Raw genomic sequence first — 21,480 nt, 5'->3', positions numbered from 1 at the left:
ACAGATTAGGTTCGTGTGTTTCTCTTTATGTCCTGCAGATGTCTCTACAGCCTGCTGTGACTCTCTGTGAGTCTCTGCTCCTCTCCACAAGGTTCCAGTCAGGCAGCTCCAGGCCTACTGTGTGTCAGCTGGTTTCACTGAAAACCTATTTGGTAATATTGATTATAAAGCCCCATATCACTTGGCATAATAATGGCATTACTCTAAATCTAATTTTAGAGCATAATGCTTTCAGTTGTGTGCTTCGGGCACATGTTGCATATTTGCGGCCACATTTTCGCCCAGGGCGCAAATGTGGCCAGGACCGGCGCTGGGCTGAAGCACACAACTGAGATGATTAAGATCTAAAATTGAGTAATGCCCTTATTGTGTTCTTTATAATCAAGATTACCAAACAAGTTTTCGGTGAAACTACACCATTTTCTGGAAATGTGTGCACGTTTCTTATGATCTGTTTGGTGTTCTGCACGCACTGCCTTTGCGTCCAGTCTCTTATAACCCGGGACATCGCAGGACTTTCAAGTGAATCATTGTCCAGCTGATGGCGCCAAAAGCCCTTCACATTTCTAACACGGCATTCATTTCTACCCATTAGCACTTCTATGGTGCCACTGTTTAATGAGCGACACTGAATTAGTTAAGTGTGTGAAAATATATAAAGCTATACTGTATATGGTTAGAAGAGCCATATAGAATTTAAAATAATATCTAATTTAAACAACAATTGCATTATTATTGTTCTTCTTCTTATTGTTGTTGTTCTTCTTCTTCTTTGTCTTATTTTTATTATTATTATTATTATTATTATTATTATTATTATTATTATTCTTATTATTATTATTATTAGCTACAGCTTACAAATATATTTTAGACAATAATGTGCTTCCAGCTTGTCAACAGTTTGTGTTTGTCCTTTCCTGTTTGACTGACAACGTCCACAAAACGCTCCATAAAATTTCTTGTTTTCTTATTATTATTATTATTTTATTATTATTATTATTGTTGTTGTTGTTTTTGTTGTTAATATTATTATTTTTATGTTATATTATTATTATTATTAGTAGTAGTAGTAGTAGTAGTAGTAGTAGAAGAAGTAGTAGTAGTAGTAGTAGTAGTATTAATCAAACTCATCCGTCCTGTACGGACTGAGTACACACTGTCTGTGCGTAAACCCCTCCCATCCGTGGATGACAGATGATGCACACTGTGCGCCGGGACTGAGGGGGGAGCGCCCGGTGCAGACAGGGCGCACTAAACAGCACACACGCGAACCATCCATACATCCAGTCAGACGGACACACACACACACACTATATGATCCTCCCTATGTGAAGAGGAGATGGAGTTAAAATAGGTTGTTTTACTCTCTGGACCGAATGCAGTGACTGCCGCTTTGGATTTTTGAATTTCACGCCTAGACACTGAGGAGAGAAAATGTGGAGATACACCAATCTGTTCGCCTGTCTGCTGGTTTTGTGTAAGGATGCGTCCTCACAGAGCAAGGTAAGAAAAAAAGACCGAAAAGTTTTAGTCCTGTTCACTTCCAGGGTCACCAGGCATCAGTGCTGTAGTTGTTCAGACTCAGTGATGGTCAGTGTTTAATCACAGCAGATCCTGTTATAAGTGTCCCAGCCTCCACTTAGTCCTCGCCTATTAGGTGCTTCATGTTCCGTGTCATGGTGCCTCTGCCACAAATTAGTGACTTGACCAATACCCAACATTTTCCCCAAGCCAGACCTTTAAATTTCCTGTCTAAAGCCGGCAGATGGTTAAGGTTATGTGTCATTTTTTATGATTGGAGGTAATCCTCCCAATGAGGGCTTTTGTGTGACATTGAGTAACAATAGGTTCATGTAATAATACCTCCAGAGTGTGCAGGCCTGGTGCCAGCAGAGTGTGGGAGAGATGGCACTCAGTGGGGTAACAGTAATATCTGGCTGCCCCTGTTTGCACAGCTGCTGGACTCCAGTAACCCCTCACTCTCCCTCAACCTAATCCAGCTCCACACACACACACAAACACACACACACACACACGCACACACATGCACACCACTAGAAGATAAAAACACATACAGTTCACATTATGTATGAAGACCAGAGCCTCTGTGCATATTTTTGGCCAAGTATGGTGTGCAACGGTCAACAGTTGTCTGTTCTGGATTCAATCAGATACCAAATCAGCAGCAAATGCAGCAGTATAGTGGTCTTAGTAGTAATACTGATAGGATGTAGTAGTAGCATTCAGAGTAGCAGTAGTAGCAGTGTTTGCAGCTCGGTTAATTATAAGACGGTGAAAATAACAGCATGTGGTGGTGTGAGTAGTGGTGAAAGTCTTTGCAGGCCCGTGTCGTTCCAGTGAATGGAAATTTTAATGCTACAGCTTACAAATATATTTTAGACAATAATGTGCTTCCAGCTCTCAACAGTTTGTGTTTGTCCCTTTCCCGTTTGAACATGACAACGTCCACAAAACAGCTCCATAAATTTTCTTTTGATTTTTCTAGTCTTGTGTGAAGAAACATGATTGTCCTGCACAAAGCCCTGACCTCAAACCACATCCCAGCACCTTCGCGATGAAAAGTATCTGTGATACTCGTGTAGACTGTGAGCCAGATTTTATCACCCAACATCAGCTGTTTAGACTTTGTTGAGTCTGAATGGGAATGAATCCTTGCAGCCAGGTTCCAACATATGGTAGAGAGGCTAAAAACCAGGAGAGTGAAGCCCAATAATGCCCATATTTAACCATCACATATAGCTGGAATGTTTGACTGTCTACATACCTTTGGTCATGTAGTATAAGTCTAGTAAGATGAGCTATAGAAGAGAATTGTATAGCATGTCATTTACTGCTGAAATTGTGCAGAATACCGGGTGGTCTACAGGTTTAACATGTCGACGATGAGTCTATCCAGGCACCTTTGTCGCATTTTGTTCCCCAGATTCTCCTGCCATCTATCTACTATCCATCCATTAAGAAAGGTATAAAATGCCCCCACAAGAGTATTTTAAATAAAAACAACAATGCACCAAATAAAATATAAAACATATATATTATATTATTTATTATATATAGTATATGTTTCTATATTAATGATTAAATAGACAAAGATATCACATTGAAATCAGTTCGGGTCAGAGTTCTTTAAAGTAAATGGTTTGTTTGTTTGTTTGTTTGTTTGTTTGTCTGTTTGTCTGTTTGTCTGTTTGTTTGTTAGTCTTTTTCTATCTCTACATATAATGGTATAGTAGGCAGCACTGTCACAGCTCCAGTCTTGTTGTAGCACAGCCATAGTCTCCAGCCAGACTGATGGCACTGGCATTAATAAGAGACAAAGTCTGCTTGGAAAAGGGCATGGGGGGCACCAGACAGTGGCGTGGGAACCAGCCTGCGCACCTGCTTCATGTTTTGGTGGCAAACAAATCTGAGTACAATCAGTGCAAGGTCAACTGGGGGTTAGAGAAAGACAGCAGACTGGGATGCTCAGCCCACAGTAGCAGAGACCTGATGATAAAGCATGTATTCACTTACAAATGCTGTGAGGTGCCTTGTAGGCTTAGATGATTGCACACAGTGTTCATGAAATAACATTTTGTCATGCCATGTTGTGTCAACATGACTTCATTTAATTGGGGATGTCTGTCAAGTCTCCCTGTTTGTGGTTAAAACAAAGCTGCACACTGTTGGAAATGCTTTTGGTATCAACGGTGTCAGTGCGAAAGGGCCAATATCTACCACCCAGCCCAGGTGCAGGAACCTGCACATGACCAGGCTTTCACACAGGTCTGCCCTTGGTTGGCTTATTTTCAGAATGGTCAACATGGATGTTATACATCATATTTTAGACTGTTCTCCACAGATTGTGCAGATGACTTCTAGCTTCCTCAGACATGATTTTGACCCTTGAACAATACATTGATTACATTACAACTAATTTAAAGTTCCAACATTAAATGAATCTGTGTGTATGTTAAAATACAGTGTGCTGTATAACCATTCAGAAAAGCTGCATTTGTTGTCAGTGAATTACAGGGATCCGTAGCAAATCATGTTTAGAAAGAAAAGAGATGAAGAAGGACCTGCAGGTCACCCAAAATCTTATCACAAGACATTTCAACACAGCCTTGTTTTTATTACTGACCCATTTGCTCCCCACATGTTCCCAAATTCTGCATTTGAAAGCACTGTTGGCCTCTTTTTTTTCTCAGACATGTAATGTTTTCACAGTTTGGGCTCTTTTCTCTAGGCAGATCCCTTAATCCTTAAAGAGGAAGATTTACGATCACAGATATACTTCAGCTTTACCCTCTCTCTGTCTGCAGTATACCTCCTAATTCTTGTATGGTTTATGAAAGGCAGATTTTTTTTACAGGTCTGGGACATTGTGCCAGGCTGTGCTCTGAATAAATTATGACATCCATAAGGTCATTTTTTAAAAGACTAAGCTTAAAACCCTGAAATTCACACATGCATGTACAGTAAACTAAAAACTATAAAATGTATTCAACCCTTATGAGCAGCACAAACAGAACACATGTCTTTGTGTGACATAGAGCCATTTTGTATGTATATCTTGTATTTGTGATCTGGTTATGTTGGTTATTTACTCTAATGAAAAAATTGGTTAAATTATACATTATTTAACTTTATTAATTCATTTTATTGAATATTATAAGTGTCAGATGAAAGAAAATGATGCATACAGTCCATATTACCTATTTACAAAATATAAATCAGCTAATGAATTATAATATATTGTTATTGATGAGGCTACACATCAGTAAATAAAGTAGATGAAATCAATACCACCATCACCAGCTACAATTCAATGAATCAACTGTCATCAACATGACACGACCCACCAGAAGTTTGAACTTTGCATTTTTTTGTTTGTTGGCTAAATAAATGGATAAATGTAATGCAAAATGTTTGACCGAGCAGTGGTACACTCTGCAGCTCCCATAAACATCTGCTGTAACAAAACATTTGGGGAAAAGCCACTGGCAACATCCGTCATTCCACCCACCAGACACACGCTAATAATGAGTAAATGTCTCTTTGTGCTTATGAATGGATTATTATAGTATGGTGGATTTTATTAGGGGGCACATTGTCAGCTTGATTCATCCAGAAAGCAGACTGATTTGATTGTTAGGAACTAAATGAACTGTGCAAATGTGTCCAAAAAAAAAAGAATGAAAAAAAGGATTTTAACATGACAAGAAAGGAAACTTCTCATAAGTCGTTCATTAAGCCCTTTTATAGTATAACAGTCACAATGTGCTGTCGTGACTGTGAAGAGAGCGCCTGGACACAAACAGCAGCAGGAATGTAGATGTGTACCCCGAAAAGCAGAGAGTGGTTGATACACTTTATGTTCAGCTAATTAACATCCCTGTGCTAATGCCAGCGATTTTTGTTTATAGTCTGAGCTGCTGACCTCATGTTTCATCTCCAGACTGAGGGCTTTAATAGAATTCCCCCTTTGTTCCAAGTTAATCTTTACAGTGGCACAGTAAGACTGTATCATAAGCAGCGCTAATTAGATTAAAAATCAGGCTGACTCTTAAGGCTGGAATGTGGACCCCGGTTTTGGTCTTGAGTACCCTTGACAGGAGATGATGTGGATTTTTTAAAGGGATAGTCCATCCTTTAGAATCGCAAGCTTGATGGGCTTAAGACTAATGAGAATTAGTATTAACGCTGCCTTTTTCTGCATTTGTGGGAAAATAGTTCAAAAGGCAAGGAGTGGAGTGGGGGGGGTGTTTGAATTAGCTGCGGGTCATAACAGGAACCACGGTACTAATATTTGCGTTTGAAGGTTGAAGCATGCAGCTGAACATTTAAGCTTTGCCACAGGATACCTGCACTGTCTGCCTTTTTCACCACACAGTTATCACGGTTGTGATTGCCAGCTGGCAGAGAACTAAAAGCAGAGGATATCCTTGTTTATACGAACCAGGCTGCAGATACGACTGGCCTGTGCTACTGAAACACTGACTACATCAACTTACAAATGCAGCAGCCATTGTGTAAAACACATCTTGTGTTTTTTTAATAGCGAGCACAATTGGGCTTTCACTTCATCACTGTCAGGGTGTGTTAGCCGTTAAAGGCTGTGGCTGCTGATCTAATGGGGGCCCCTGTGGCATGCCAGCTCTTTTCCTCCGATTGTGCAGACATAAGTTCACGTTTTAGCTGTATTCTTTTTGACCTGAAACTTGACTGCACTTGAGAGGTCAAAGCATGTGTTCAACACTCTTCTCTTAATTATTAGCACTCTTAATTGTATTGCCTGTTCTTATGCTGGTAGGTCAGCTTGGCATGAGATGCTGGACGGTCATGATAAGGTGCTCTGCGGTAAAGCCTGTAAGCTAATGGTTTAGTCTTTCTTGACTAGACAAAACATGAAGCACCAAAGTAAATCTGGCCGGAATTTCTCTGACTTCTCCAATTTAAAGCAACTTAAGCTAATGTTGCTATGCAGCAGTCAGTGTTTGGCTGGGGTTGAACAATGCAGCTCAGCGGACCTGTAGGCATAGCCTCTGCTAAAGAAGTTTAATCTGCTAATCCACTCTGTTTTCATGTGGCTGTAGGATTTGTCAACCTGCTGCCTTTTCGCTTGACATGGGTCAGGATTGGCCTGGTTCTGCACACAGGAGTCCTTCCCCATATTAGACCACCCCCCACCATACCACCACATCTTCCCCCATCACTCAGCCTGCATTCCTTTACTAATGAGCCACCACCTCCTTCACCACTCCTACCTCAGCTGCTGCCATGCTACTTCCTGGACTTCCTAAATTGTTATAATTGTAACTATGGAAATCAATTAACTAATATAAAACTAACATAACCAAATCACAAAGCCACAATTCTGGCTACCTACCTACGTCACTCACTTTCAGGAATTTAATTTAGCTCTTCTGTGACTCCTAAGAGACAGATTTTTAAAAACACTTAGCATCCTGCATTTCAGCTTCAGTCACTTGAGGACAGGACCACAGCCTATTTATGAAGAATCTCTGTGTTGCTGAACTCTCTTCCTGATAAAAGTGATACCACATGTGCACCCATCCTGCATTTTATAGAGGTCCCTAAATCTCACAAGGAAATATGACGGTCCAGAGCTCCTCCAACACATGATCCAACAGCAGTGACTCCAACTGATGGAACTAAGCTTGACTGATACTAGGATACAAGTGAAACCTTATAAATAAACCTTAAATATCTTTGTGGTGGGTGCTAAAGTGTCAGACAAGGGTTTATTAGACTGAGACTTTAAAGGAGAACTGTTCACATCAGGGTCTGTTTGGTGTTGTGCGGCAGTAGCTCAGTCCATAGAGCCTTGGCTTGGGAACCGGAGGGTGGCCGGTTCAAGTCTAGCATGGACCAGAAGGTGGACTGGTAGCTGGAGGGGTGCTGGTTCACCTCCTGGGCACTGCCGAGGTGCCCTTGAGCAAGGCACTGAACCCCCCAACTGCTCGCTGGGCGCTGCTCTGGGGTGCTGCCCATCACTCCACCATCTCTCTCCACATTGCATGTCTATGAGCCCTTGTATGTGTGCATGTCTATGAGCCCTGGTATGTGTGCATGTCTATGAGCCCTGGTATGCGTGTTCAGGGTTAAAATGCATGTAAAATAATAAAAAAAAAAAAAAAATGTCCCCATTGTACTATTGCACATGTATGTGAAAAGTTGTGAAAATGTTGTACAAAGCCTATTTTGTCTCCAGGGACACTGTGTAAACCCTGATAAGTTACCTCAAGTGATATCACTTGAGTCAAAATAAAAAAAAAACAACAGCATATGACACACTAGTTTTAGGCACAAAAACCTCTTGTTTTGGGTTAGAAAAACAGTATGTTAATCCAGGGAGTTACTCAACTAGACTCTTCTCAAATTGGATAGTTGGTTGTTGAAGCACTCCTTTCACTGTGAAATAAGGGAAGGTGGATTTTATTAGACAAAGTGAAGAAATTCCCAGAGTTCTCAGTAGACCTCAGTCTGCCAACACACAATCACCACCTGAACATTTCATCAACTATGCAGTAAATCTGTGTAGCTGAATTCTTGTGTGAAAGCTATCACCACTGTACGCCATCTTGCTCTTGTCTCACATAGGAAGAGTGTGGAATATCTGCTCAGACTGCCATGCATTGCTTCCTGTTTATTAAGTAAGCCATGACCATGGACTGCCAAAGCTCTGTCATCATACATGGCAGCCAAAGGCCAGCTGGTGATGCAGAAGTCTTATGAGTTATGTTTGTCTGAGGCTTTCCTCTGAGTCTCACCGGCTAACATTCAAAAGAGGGGAAGCACGTGTTTTCTTTGACTTTCCTGGCCTTGTTTTGCTTCCCTACAATAAAAAATGGATTTATTATTCGTGGAAGTCCAGCAGAAGGAGTTAGACTAATGGAATAGAAGAGTGAAAGAACTCATGATTTGCCAGCGAAAGAAAGAGCAGCACAGTTCAGCATATGCCTTCAAACTTTATGGATTTGGATAAACATTAAATTAAATTATTGCTCAGCCCTAAAACTGCTTATTTACTACAGTGCCAAAATGAAGAGACATTTCCACTTCATGCATCTAAGAGACACATATAGTGACAACAAACCAAAAAAAATGACTCAAAATACATTTTCTTTGGATTTTAAAATGGCAAGTTCTCTCTTCCAGATCTTTGGAGAGACCGAGCCTGTCCGGATGACATCAGAGGGTTCAGACTGCCGCTGTAAGTGCATCATGCGGCCTCTAAGCAAGGATGCCTGTCAGCGGCTGCGGAGTGGCAGTGTGCGTGTGGAAGATTTCTACACGGTGGAGACAGTTAGCTCAGGTTCCGACTGTAAGTGCTCATGCACTGCCCCTCCGTCCTCCCTCAACCCGTGTGAGAATGAGTGGAAGATGGAGAAGCTGAAGAAACAGGCCCCAGAGTTACTAAAGGTAAGGAACGATGACATTTAAAGACACTATATAAAACAAATTAAAACTGAAATTCCAAACAGAAACAATAATGATCATACTTTTTTATGTTTGTCACAATTTTTTACTTTTCTTTTAATTTACAATGTGAACTACACATTCTTAATTCCTAATTTGAGAAAGAGAACCAAAAAATACATTTTGTCATGCTTGTAAAAGGAAAGTCCTTCCAGTTCCTTTCATTCTTCATCTCTCTTCTTCGTGTGCTGACTATATTTAGTCATCTAAAACATGGTTTTTGAACACGTCAGCGCGCCTCTGCACATATCTAAGGCACACTTTTATTTTTCAGGAGAAGCACGCTATGTACTATATGAAACAAAAGGCAGCTCCAGATGTTCGATCTGACTCCACTTTAAACTATAGATTAACCCAATAACTCCCTGAAGGAAATGATTGCATTGAAAAGGAAAGGTCTAAATTAATTAAGATGGACTCTGAATGAACCCCAGGCTAAGAGCACCCAGCTGCCTAATTGAGCAGTGTGCGGATGTCAATAAGGGTAATCACAGCAAATGTTTCGGAGGGCACTTAAACTATTACTGCAGTTAAACAGAGGCACATTAAGCTGTCAGGTTTGTGTTCAGGAGATAGTGAATAACATTAGTACTTCTCCTTTCATGGCATGAATGACCAGCTCCAATCCATGGTAGACCTCCTCGAGGGAACACTTTACAGCATGGACCTAATGAAAGTCCACTCCTACATCAATAAGGTGGTTTCCCAGATGAACACCCTAGAAGAGGTAGGTAAACAGCTAAACTCAAATACTTCCTTGTGTCATTATGTTAGAAGACCTGTTTTTGAAAAGTGTTTTTTTAGATTCCAGCTTATGTCATTTAATAGACAGTGATACCTGCTTTAATGATGCTGTTATCTTGCAGACAATCAAGGCAAACTTTACACGAGACAATGAATTTGTCCGGGACAGCATGATGACCCTCACCAACCAGTTCAAGAGATATGAGAATTACTCCAACATTATGATGAGCATCAAGAAGGAGATCTCCAGCCTCAGCCTGCAGCTGCTGCAGAAAGACTCCTCTGAGAGCAAAGCACAGGTTAGAAGAAACATCCTCTGTCTTTCTGTGTGCACGAGTTAGCATTAGAACAAAAAGTAATTGGTAGTGCTGTACTAAAAGATGTAAGATTAGCAGTGATGTTAGTCAGCTGTTAGTCAGTGCTTCAATCTCAGCCTTAGGTGTCAGTCTCAAGACATTATCTCAGACTTGTCTCGGTGTGGTCGGTCGACAGTTTCCTCTCACTTATTACAGTCTTTGGTCAAAATCCACCCACCAGTACCTCACCCAAGAAAATCTGGCACATCACATTGTATTGTGAATTATTTGAACTATTATATTTTATTAGATTTCAGTTTTTGTACAAATTAAATATGAATGGCATATTGTGTTATTGTGGGTTTTAGATTCTAAAGGTGATTTTTTTTTACCATTAGAGAGAGACAAGCTACCTGTTTTTTGTCTTTATGCTAAGCTAAGCTAACTGACTGCTTGAGGTACTTTCTATTTACTGCACACACATGAGAATGGTAGTGATCTTCTCATCTAGCTGCAGAGTGCAAATAAGCATATTTCTTAAAATGTCAAACTATTCCTTTAAATCTTCAAATAGTTTTATATTGACAGTGGATCAAATGACTATGTAAGTAAAGGAGACACTCGTAGTGAGTAACTTTCAAAGAATTATCACCAAATTCTGTAGCATCTGTCAACTCTATAGTTCGCTTTAGTGTCTCTTTTATTTGGTTTTATGGCCCACTCATTTACTGATTGGTTTGGTTTGGTTTGGTTTGGTTTGGTTCACACTGCTCTCAACAGCTGGTGGAGACCAAAATGGAGCTACTTGGAGAGTAAATATTGGACCTATTTTTTTCACATGACCAAGTGAATGTTAATGTTATTCTGTGTGTGCTGAATGTGTTGAAAGCGTGTTTCTGCTGCCTCAACAAGAATTGCTGTAGCTTGTAGCGTGGTACTAAAATATTTGGTTTTGTCTTCACTCTAGCAAATAATGACACATTTAGGTAAATTTACATTTAAGTTTCCTTACTGTTTCAAAAAGTTTCAAACTATTTCAAAGAACTGTAGTTATTATAGCTGAAGAAATAAAGCTATAAGAAATAAAACACAGTGTGAAGAATATTGAATGATTGTGATTTTTGGCCCACAAGTAGTCTCCACTACAGACCTTCTGTTAACACAGCAGTGATGCTTTTGTAGCAGTAGTAATAGTTTGAGTAGTAATAACAATGGCATTATTAACACTACTAGTAGTAGAAATATGATATCACAATATATCACAATAATATAGTAAAAACACTGTGAGACATTATCAATAGACCTATTGCATGTCATTTTCAAAGGTACACAAGCTAAACACATTTTATGTTTAAGTCAACATATATAACCCTCCAGCCAATATCACTTAGTGTCCTGGCATAACCTGAATGTTGTTGTTTGTTTACAGGACACAAATGATGAGAAAACCAAGGAGGCTGTAAAAATACCAAACAAAAAGGCCCCTGGAGCCAAACTCCCACCCAAACCACCCAAAGAAAAGGTCGTAAAGCCCAAGAAAGAGGTCATTAAATCTGTGAAGCCAGTCAAGCCTGACCCTACGGCCAAAGCCAAGGTGGTTGGTCACCAGCCCGGCGTGGTAAGGGGCATCACATACTACAAGGCTGCCAAGAGTGACGAGGACGAACACAGAGGAGGTGAGAGTTTTCATCTTAACTGTGAGACACAGCAGAGTGGCGTGTTCATAGAAATCCACTCTCTCTGAGCTAAAGCAAACATTGTGCTCACACTTTAGCTGAGTTTGCTCTCCCATCTGTGTGCAGTCATCTGTGCTTGATCCAGTCTGGGTGTTGCAAATCACCCAAATTCGTTTCTTCAACAATCTAACCTGACCCCACATGGCACTTTGCTGGATCAGGGTCAGCCAGCAGCCAGAGAGTCGGAGAACAAGAGTCAAGATCTTTAGCTGGATTTAGTCTCCAATAGAGGGCGATGTAAAGTTTTCCTGACAATGTTGATTACACAAAGAGATAAGGCTGTAATAATGCTGCAACAAGGGAATAAAACATGGAATCCACTGCTCTGTGACACAGTGTCCCCTCGGTATAAGATTTATTCCGGTGTTGTTTTTAGCAAAGCTGGTCTAGTCAGCGCAGGGCTGGATTGCTGATACCCATTCACTGAGCAGGAAATCCAAATCTTTTATTGGCAAAATACGTGGATCTGATGGAATGCTGTGTCAATGGAGTGCTGCCATGTCCATGACATGCCACAGCTTCACTCCTTACAACAATGTGTGAGGACCCTCTCCAGTGCAGAGAAAACATTTCCTGACTCCTTCCAATCCTCTTTAAGTCTAGATGAGTGAATAGGTATGCTGCGTTTGCACAGGGCACACGCACATAATGCTGTCAGACCATGTGTTCTGCCGTGTAAGTGAACCTCAGCGAGCCCAGCCACCCATGTCAAATTACTGAAACCAGTCAGTTGCATTTCCATAATCTCTGGCAAAGAGCAGCATGCAGGATGCCTTTATTCATAAAGGGAAGGTCAATAAAACTTCATGCTTTTTTCTGAAATCCCTCTTCAAATGTAGTTACAGTGATACACATCTCACTGAGAAATGTCCAATGTCAGCACTGTTTTCTACTGTTCCTGTTCCTCTCAACTGAGCAGCTGAGTTAAGCGACACGTTTGCAGAAATTGACACAGATGGAAATGTTGTGTTTGATGTTACTCTTACCATTCTGAAAACTTCAGAAACCATCTGGCTGCAACAAGCTAGAATGCATTTAGACATGCATTTAGAGATTAAGGCTTTTGTAGCCATCGGATAGATTGGACAGCAATAAATGCAGGTTGATGCCTGCATTGCCATGCAACTTTGACAATAATAAAAGCAAATACAATATTTCTTTGTTAATTTTCATAAACTTAAAAGCTTATGATATTGTTTGGAAAATTGTTGATAATATCATGCATAAAGGATTGGACAAAAACTGGCATGGTCCCTCAAGAACTACTTACGTGTCACTTCATCACAGTTTAAAACAAAGTAAAGTAACAGAAGAAGTACAATGTGTGCCCCATCTGCTTTACTGAAATCAGATGAATATCACTCCTGATAACAATTAAGTGCCCTCTTTCATGTATTCTATATTTAGAGTCATTTGATACACCAGAAATGTGATAGTCGTACACATGTTCAGATTCATGCAACAGATTCATGTCTTTAGTTTGGCTTGGAAAATAAGGGTTGCATTCAATAAAACAGACCATAAGGAACTATACTGTTGAAGTCTGTAACTAAGAAAACAGAAATTTGATAGATTTTGTTGTGTTTTTGACTAAAAAAAGGAAAAACAAAGCCTCTGGAACAGCATTTAGAACTTATAGAACTCCAAAACTAGGAAATACGATGTATGCCGATCACCTCTAGAGGCAAAACTGGAAAAAAAGCCATCATAAAAGGTGTGAGATGCAAAGATCATACATGTGCACACACAGACAGTCTTAAGCCAGAGGCATTCATGTGCATTCAGTAGTGTGTTCCAGCTGTTTTCTTGTTCCCAGCTGTTTCTTGCCACTTTCTAATTTTAATTTTCACAGATAAAGTCTGTAAATCTGTAACTTTTTCCTTTAAAGAATTACATTAGTGAACATTACTGACAGAGATAACAATGCAAAATACAAGACAATGTTTATTGGTGGAGGAAAATCCAACAGAAGATGAACAAATTAACAAACTTACTCCAATATTGTGTTTTTGTATTTATTTAACAGTGTTGAAATGAAAAATAACAATAAAATGAGATTTAAAAAATTGAGATGAGAATACAATGAGTAAAATGTGTAAAGACAGAATACCATTCAAGTTTTTCAATTTAAAGGTCAGAGGTCCTTACACACACAATGTGAGTCTGACACAGTGTCTGACCAAGAGTGAAAGAAATGTAACACTATATTTATACAGATCCTGCCCTGCACCTGGCCTAGGGGAAAGTTCAGTTATCTCTGGGAAGTCCTCTCATAATGAGGAATCTGACCCTTCTTAATCTTATCTTAGCCACAAAGGTTATCAGAAGAAAAACTCCTCATTATAAAGACAAAGAACCTTATGAAGACACTCAAGAAAATAACAGTTACCTAGTAGTAGAGCAGAGTAGAGTGTAACGGATACATTTGGTCCTTATTATTTAGTTTTAGTGGTTATTGTGGGAAAAATTAAATTAATGTTTTTTTGTCATTTCATTGATAAAATTAACTCTGTCTGTTAGATAATAATAGAGGCATTTCATTCAAACATAGCGAGACCATAACACTTGTATGAAATCATTCTAGGTTGCAGCTGTAATAACATGCTCTTTGTTAAAAGCAATATGCTGCCTCAGTATTACTAGAAACCAGTTTAAGCTAATAGACAGCAGAAAAGGGTTAGGGAGGAAAAAGAAGAAAGAGGTTCAGAGAAAAGGGAGGAAGCTGGTTTTCTCTGTGTGCTGCATTGCTAATGTGCCTTCTTTGATGTGATCTTCTGGAACACAGCAGACTAAAAGTCTCCCGCTGTCAAGGATCCATACTGTATGTAGTGTACAGTGAATGAAAGGTTTCAAAACTCTTTGTAAAAGTGAGTTGAAAGACAATCTAGTGACACACAATACTGTCTCCAGCATACTACCCCTGTTACTAACCACAAGAAGAAGCAGCTTGTGCAGTATTACTCTTCTCTGTTGCTACAGGATTTGTTGTATTTTGAATAAAAACTAGCTAACTAACTTTTTCTTCGATTTATCTTCTATTTATCCTCTCCTCCCTCCCAGACAATTCTGGCAAAACATACACGGTCCATCACATCACGGAAAACCAGTCCGAGGATGGAGGAGCTGAAATGGTCCTGGAAACCGTGGAGGCCACTGTGGCTGAACCCATTGCCACCACTGAAGTTCCTACTACTACACCTTCTGCCACCACCACAACTACTAGTGCAACAACCAGCACCACTACTACAACCACTACTATAACCACACAACATGCACCAGCTAATGAAAGACCAGCTCCAACCATTGTGCTGATGCTGGACAACTCCAACAACAATAGTCGTCCCACTCTCCACAGAGCAGGTATGTGTTAAATAGCTCCATGTGAAAAAGCTCAGTATTATGTTGCAGGTTGTAACTGCAGTGATTGAGGCAAATTTAGCAGCAGAAACACATGTAGGTTCAAAATGTATGTAAAATGTGAAATGTATCAGTGTGACATTGATTTAGGACCATGTCAATGCAAGTCATTCTCTCCCAGGCACACATGTTGAATGTTCTGTTTGATTCTTCCAGGGAAGATCCTGAGCTGTGAAGGGACTGTCGCTTCCATTGAGCAGCCAGAAAAGCAGCATAGTTATGGGCGCAATGAGGGGGCCTGGATGAAGGACCCCCTGGCTAAAGACTCTAAGATCTATGTCACAAACTATTACTACGGCAACAACCTGGTAGAGTTCCGTAACTTGGACAACTTCAAGCAAGGTGTGCTTCATTTAAATCTTTTCACAATGCCCCATTTACCTGCCATTAGCCCTACACTTAAGCAGTATTTATGTTTTATGGAAGGGTTCAACAGGCTTACCACCATAGATATCTAAGACTTTGATTCTTAGTTCAGTGTTGGATTTCATGGTGTCCATAGTACTAAACAAATGTATCACATATGATATAACACCTCTGTGTCCTCCATTAACATGCTTCCTGTAAAAACCTGTAAAAAGGCAGATAGGGAGGGACTCATGGACACTGCTTGGCATTTACAGTACAGTTGTCAATAGCCCTTAGTGTGCATTACACCCACACCGCTATGTATCTCTGGAGGAGATCAGAGGGAAAACCAGCAAATATATTTCAGGAAATGACTCAAATATCATAAATTATACCTGAAAATACATTTACAAGATGACTGCTCTTGGGCTACCGTAGCCCTGACATGTAGTTACATTTTTAAGAAGGTGCATGTTTGGCTATGATATGGCCCATATATCAACATTTATAGTCTGAAGTGCATTTTATTTAATTAGCCATGAGCATCTGGGTGGCATGCAAGTCCACTGTCTGCCTCTGCTGCCTATTTGGTAAATATCAGGACCTTTTGAGAATTAAAAACAGGCATGTTTACTTGGTCCAAAGTCAAAGGTAACCTAATTAATAGCCATAACTACAGCCACAATATTAACACATATTTTACAGTATGTTTTATGTTGTTGGGTGGGTTAGCAGCTTTGAGTTTTGTTTCACACTTGTTCACTTTTACATCTTTTTCTAATCTACAAAAACATATTGGTCTAACGTTGTTGAGGTTGTTGACATTGATCCATGTTGATTGTCCACTGAGCTCTTTGAGACTGATGAGATCTGTGGAATGCAGGTCTCGGTTGTTTCACGGCTCCAGTGGGTGGGAAAATCAACTCCTTCCACATCCAAATCAAGTGAGGAATTGGATTACACTCTCTAAGAGATTTAAGATGATCTCCCATCGTAGGACTTGGCTTGTTGATCTAGATGTGTTTGGACAATGAGCTTTCTAAATACACTTACATGTGAGGTATCCTATGGTGCAGTGAGCGCACAGCTGTGTGCGGATGACTAGGTATTTGGAGTGGCGGTGATGCCTGCTGTTCCCTGACATGTGCTTCGGCCTTTCCTTTGAACTGGGCACAGTGGAGAGGGATTAAGATTGTGGGCCGGCCTTCGGGATGAGGATGGTGGGAGGTGTTCTACTGCACGTTGTTTTTGTCCTTTACCGGGCTTTCCATTTATTATCATTACCTAATTCAGACTTCCTGAGGTTGGAAGGTTAGGATAGCAAAAAGGATGTGATTGGAAAATGACACCTGACACAGTATACAATGTGTTTGTTCAGGAGTGAACTACTAAACAAACTGTGTCACTGTCACATGAAGCCAGTGTGTACACAGTCTGGTATTGTAAAAACACTGTCATTGGCTCAATGAAAAGGACAATATAAGCTTTGAACACACACTGTTAAATGTATCCAATTCATAATCAGTAAATGATAATAATAAATAATGATAATTAAGCACAACAGTACCACAAATGGGTCTTGATCGTCCTGAGGTTTTACTTTATTTTGCAATAGTGACCAGCTTGCTATATAATGTCCTGCTTATTGCATGGTTGACCAAACACATTAATCATTTAAAATGTTTTAAATTACAAGCTAAGCTTTACCACAAGTTGGCTCCTCACTGTCTGAATTGTCTAGCAGAGCACTTTTATGGGGCAAGTCAAATCTCATAAGCATGATCATAAGGAAATGGCGTATCAGTTGCAAGTCCAAGCAACAGAATTTAAACAGTTTCCTTTCAAAGTTAAATGAATAGTGTTTGCATAGCTGAGACCAGGCTCTTTCTAATAATATTCAAATATTATGCCTGGCTATTCTACATCTTTTGGTGACCACAATTTCACTCTGGGAGGCTATAATTTTTCAAGTGTTTGTTAGTTTTATGTAAATGCATGAACACATGGATGTGCATTCATGGTTGCAACTATTACAAATTTGCACCTGTTTTATGTTATGGTATCTTATGAAAACACAAGCCTTCAGCTTTTTGCTTTCAAGTCTCTTTCAAGTCAAGTTTTTTCATCAATGTTTCTCAAAATCGTCTCCCTTAATACCACTGTTATGAAAGACGTTTATTTCTAATATGAATATTTTATTTTTGATTATTTTTTAATCCTAAATGGAACTGAGTGAAGAACCAGAGCTAATTTGGTAAAAAGGGGATTACCTGATCCACACTTCTTTTGTTTGTTGACCCATCATTTCACCTATTCTTACCATCTTGCTGACATATTTGAACTTGTTACTATTCATGAATGTGTGCACACAAGAACGTGACTACATAACAGGCTGTGACTGAAAAAACAATACAGGAATTAATTAATTTAACTCAAAACTTTGTAGTATTCTCTTATTTTTTTGTGGCCTCGCTGTAGCTGAAGTTTGATGAAAGAGAAAGTACTAAATATAGTCTAGCTTTTCTTGGTGCCACAATGGAGCACCCACTGGTGATAATGGACCCTTCCACATGGGAAGTTATGGGCCTTGGTGGAGGCACTCTTATCAGAGGTGAAACAGTGGTCTGTTTTGTGCAAAAAAATGTGTTCATTGGAAAATGAGAAATGAGTTTCACCCATGCTTTCTAAAATTAAAGCTAACATAATAATCTTGTTTCTTGTAGGCCGATGGAGCAATCTTTTCAAACTGCCTTACAACTGGATAGGCACAGGCCATGTGGTTTATAACGGAGCCTTCTACTACAACAGAGCTTTCACCAAGAACATCATCAAGTATGATCTGAGGATGCGATATGTGGCAGCCTGGACACTGCTGCATGATGTGGTTTATGAGGACACTACCCCCTGGAAATGGAGAGGCCACTCGGACATTGACTTCGCAGTGGACGAAAGTGGCCTTTGGGTGATCTACCCTTCCATAGACTACGACTACAACCAACAAGAGGTGATCATCATCAGTAAACTGGATCCTGGAGACCTGACGTTGAAAAAGGAAACAACCTGGAGGACAGGTCTCAAGCGGAACTCCTATGGGAACTGCTTCATCATCTGTGGTGTCTTGTACGCCGTCAATGTGTACAACCAAAAGGAAGGTGAGGTGAACTATGCTTATGACACCCATACCAACACCGATGCCATCCCACGCCTACCCTTCACCAATGAGTATGCGTACACCACCCAGATTGACTACAACCCCAAGGAGAAGGTTTTGTATGCCTGGGACAATGGCCATCAGCTCACATATCAGGTTAACTTTGTCGACCAGTGAGCACAGCTCACAGTAGACATGCCAGTATGGCACCTACATGTATGTATTTGACAACCTAGAAGCAGCCATATTGGACTCAATAAGACAAAGGATGAACCTACACCAGCCTTCCACTACCAATGCATGCTATTGAAACACCTGACCTCACAGTGTACCAAACATACAGTACATGTGTCAAATGTGTATTGGGATGTGACTGTAGGATATGTCAATAGAATGGACAGTGGACTGCAGAAATAATCTCACAGGTTGAGTTAAAGCTCATCGGACAGAGTTGACAGAGTTTAGAGAAGAGAATTATTTTTTTTAATTATTATTTTTATGTTTCTTTATGAAATGTCAGCAGGCTGGCTAACAGGCAGACAGATAGGGATAGAGATATAGATAGCTATAAACAGTTAGTTTAAATTAGACATTTGTAACATCACTTTTTGATTTCGGAAGCATTTTGAAGCTCACAGTTTTGATTGATCTGGTATATGGTTTCTGAGACCTAAAAACTTAAATCTGAGTGAGTGAGATGGGCTCACATCAATAAGTACATACTTTTCCAAACAGGCCTTAATATCTTTCTCAACTATCAGATAAGTTTATGTTATCATAATTTGGTCTTGGTTGCTGCAATTATTCCTTATACCTGCCCATACTGATGTCAAGTGATCCTCTCCTAAAACAACTACACAGTAAAACACGAGAGAAAGAATTCCAGTTGCACTCAAAGCGCCTTTAGACTACATATCTCATTCACCCATTCACATACATTCATACACTGATGGCATTAGCTGCCATGCAAGGTGCCAACTGCTCATCAGTTTACACGGAACAAAGACTTTGGATGTGGATTTTCTATGCAGTTTCTAACAGTAGGGTAACTTCCACAAAACTGTCCCGTAAAATATGCATGGTTTTTAGACATTTATAAGACAAGAGTCGATTGTACAAGTACTTCAACCAAGGTGATATCAGAAAGAGTACCAGGAGCTATCCACAATATTTGCCAATGGGAAAACAAAACAGAACCAAGGTTCTGGACCAAGGTTCTGTTTTGTATGATTTAGTGGCATCTACAACCCAACATTTGAGGATTTAAGGCTCATTCTAAGGCATTACTATACACTAATGAAAAAACATAGTTATGAATATTATGTTCCATTTCTGCTATAATCTGTAAATGGAGCTTCCTAAATCTGACACACTGGACCTTTAGCTCAACCAATGAGATTATTTCTGCCTACACAGGAGTGAGAATTGTTTGTAAAACTAAATCAGCTATTGTTGCCTCCATCCTATCACCAAGCACTTTGATCATGAATCTGTTTTGATTATTATTCCAGCCTCCTGATGTTGTTTTGGGGGTGGTCTTGAATATAATATTAACTCCTGAAACAAAACAGTGTACACACATTTTAAGATCAAATGTTTTAATATTTACATGAATTCATTTGACAATATCATACAATGTTTTTTTTCCCATTCATCTTGTAATATTTCTATGTTGTATAAAAGTATGCAGTTTTTGTATTGTTAATAACATTTGCATAACCACTACATTTGTTGTAATTACTGAGTATTTGAACATTTTTACCAAACAACATGTCTGGTCTAATATGAAAGTTGCACTGTACCAGGCTGTGCTATCTTTAATAATGGACACCATAAACCATGAATGTTTTTATTTTTGACAATGGCTGACAGTACTGTGTGAGGCACATAATGGGATATAAGCTTTAAGACATATGAGGTAACTCTTACAGCACATGATTCACAACCACATTACTTTGGCTGTTCTTGAATTAACAAGTGTGTTTTGTTAAGTTTATTCATAAAGGCATACTGATCACAATAAAAGAATTTGTTCAATTGCAAGGTCTTTATACATAAATAATGATGTCTTGAAATGTAACAGAACACTTGAACACAGCTGTGTGTGCATACTATGAAATAAAATTCCCATTATGAAAGTCTGCTGTGAGCCTTACAGGTCAATCTGCAGTGACCCAATAAATGGATGGTATGGGATAGCAGGACTTGCCTTGTCCACCTTTTTGAAGGGTTTCCAACCAGCGACTCAGACCTGATTTCTGGATAACAATGCTCTCATGAGCTGTGTTTAGTTCTGGGGTAAAGGTTACCATGCTCTGTTTGATCTCAATCCCCAAATACACTAAAAGGAGCAGCCCTGGGTCATGGTAATAAGGGCATGGCTGCCTAAATCCTTGGACGGGGATTTCTTGTACTTCAGCTCCAAGTCATGCAATCCTGGAGGGAGACCTTGAAATATACCAAGAACTGAATGCTGGGTGTGGTAGGTCCACACATGTGGTCCTCATTTAAGAAAATCAACTCCCCTATTCTATTGAATTCTCTATTAAAAGAACATCTCGGTGCACTGTGCTCGTCTTTACGCCCACATAATGAAGTTCATTAATGAATACAAGGCATGGCTGTAGGTTTGATGAGCACAGCACTAATGGTGTGTCCAATCATGAACTCTGTCACGAAAGGTTGACATGTTGTTGTAATGGAACAATGATGTCCACGCTAGCTTTGGTGATGAACACTGACAATTCACATGACCTATGCTGCTTAGGTCCCAGCGCCTCAC

At 39.8% G+C, this 21,480-nt stretch overlaps 1 protein-coding gene across 1 annotated transcript; it reads left to right on the top strand.

Moving 5' to 3' along the window:
- The first annotated feature begins 1,199 nt into the window (after window positions 1-1,199).
- On the top strand, window positions 1,200-20,894 carry olfml2a (olfactomedin-like 2A). Its single transcript, XM_010747179.3, has 8 exons — window positions 1,200-1,503; window positions 8,686-8,949; window positions 9,626-9,733; window positions 9,873-10,049; window positions 11,476-11,722; window positions 14,843-15,142; window positions 15,356-15,541; window positions 18,271-20,894. The coding sequence occupies exons 1-8, from the start codon at window positions 1,435-1,437 to the stop codon at window positions 18,873-18,875; spliced, it is 1,956 nt and encodes a 651-aa protein (XP_010745481.1). The 5' UTR covers window positions 1,200-1,434; the 3' UTR covers window positions 18,876-20,894.
- The last annotated feature ends 586 nt before the right edge of the window (window positions 20,895-21,480 follow it).

This window comes from Larimichthys crocea, chromosome III, assembly GCF_000972845.2.
Source record: "Larimichthys crocea isolate SSNF chromosome III, L_crocea_2.0, whole genome shotgun sequence".
In the NCBI taxonomy this organism is placed as follows: domain Eukaryota; kingdom Metazoa; phylum Chordata; class Actinopteri; family Sciaenidae; genus Larimichthys; species Larimichthys crocea.
This window is presented reverse-complemented; position numbering and strand designations above follow the sequence as displayed.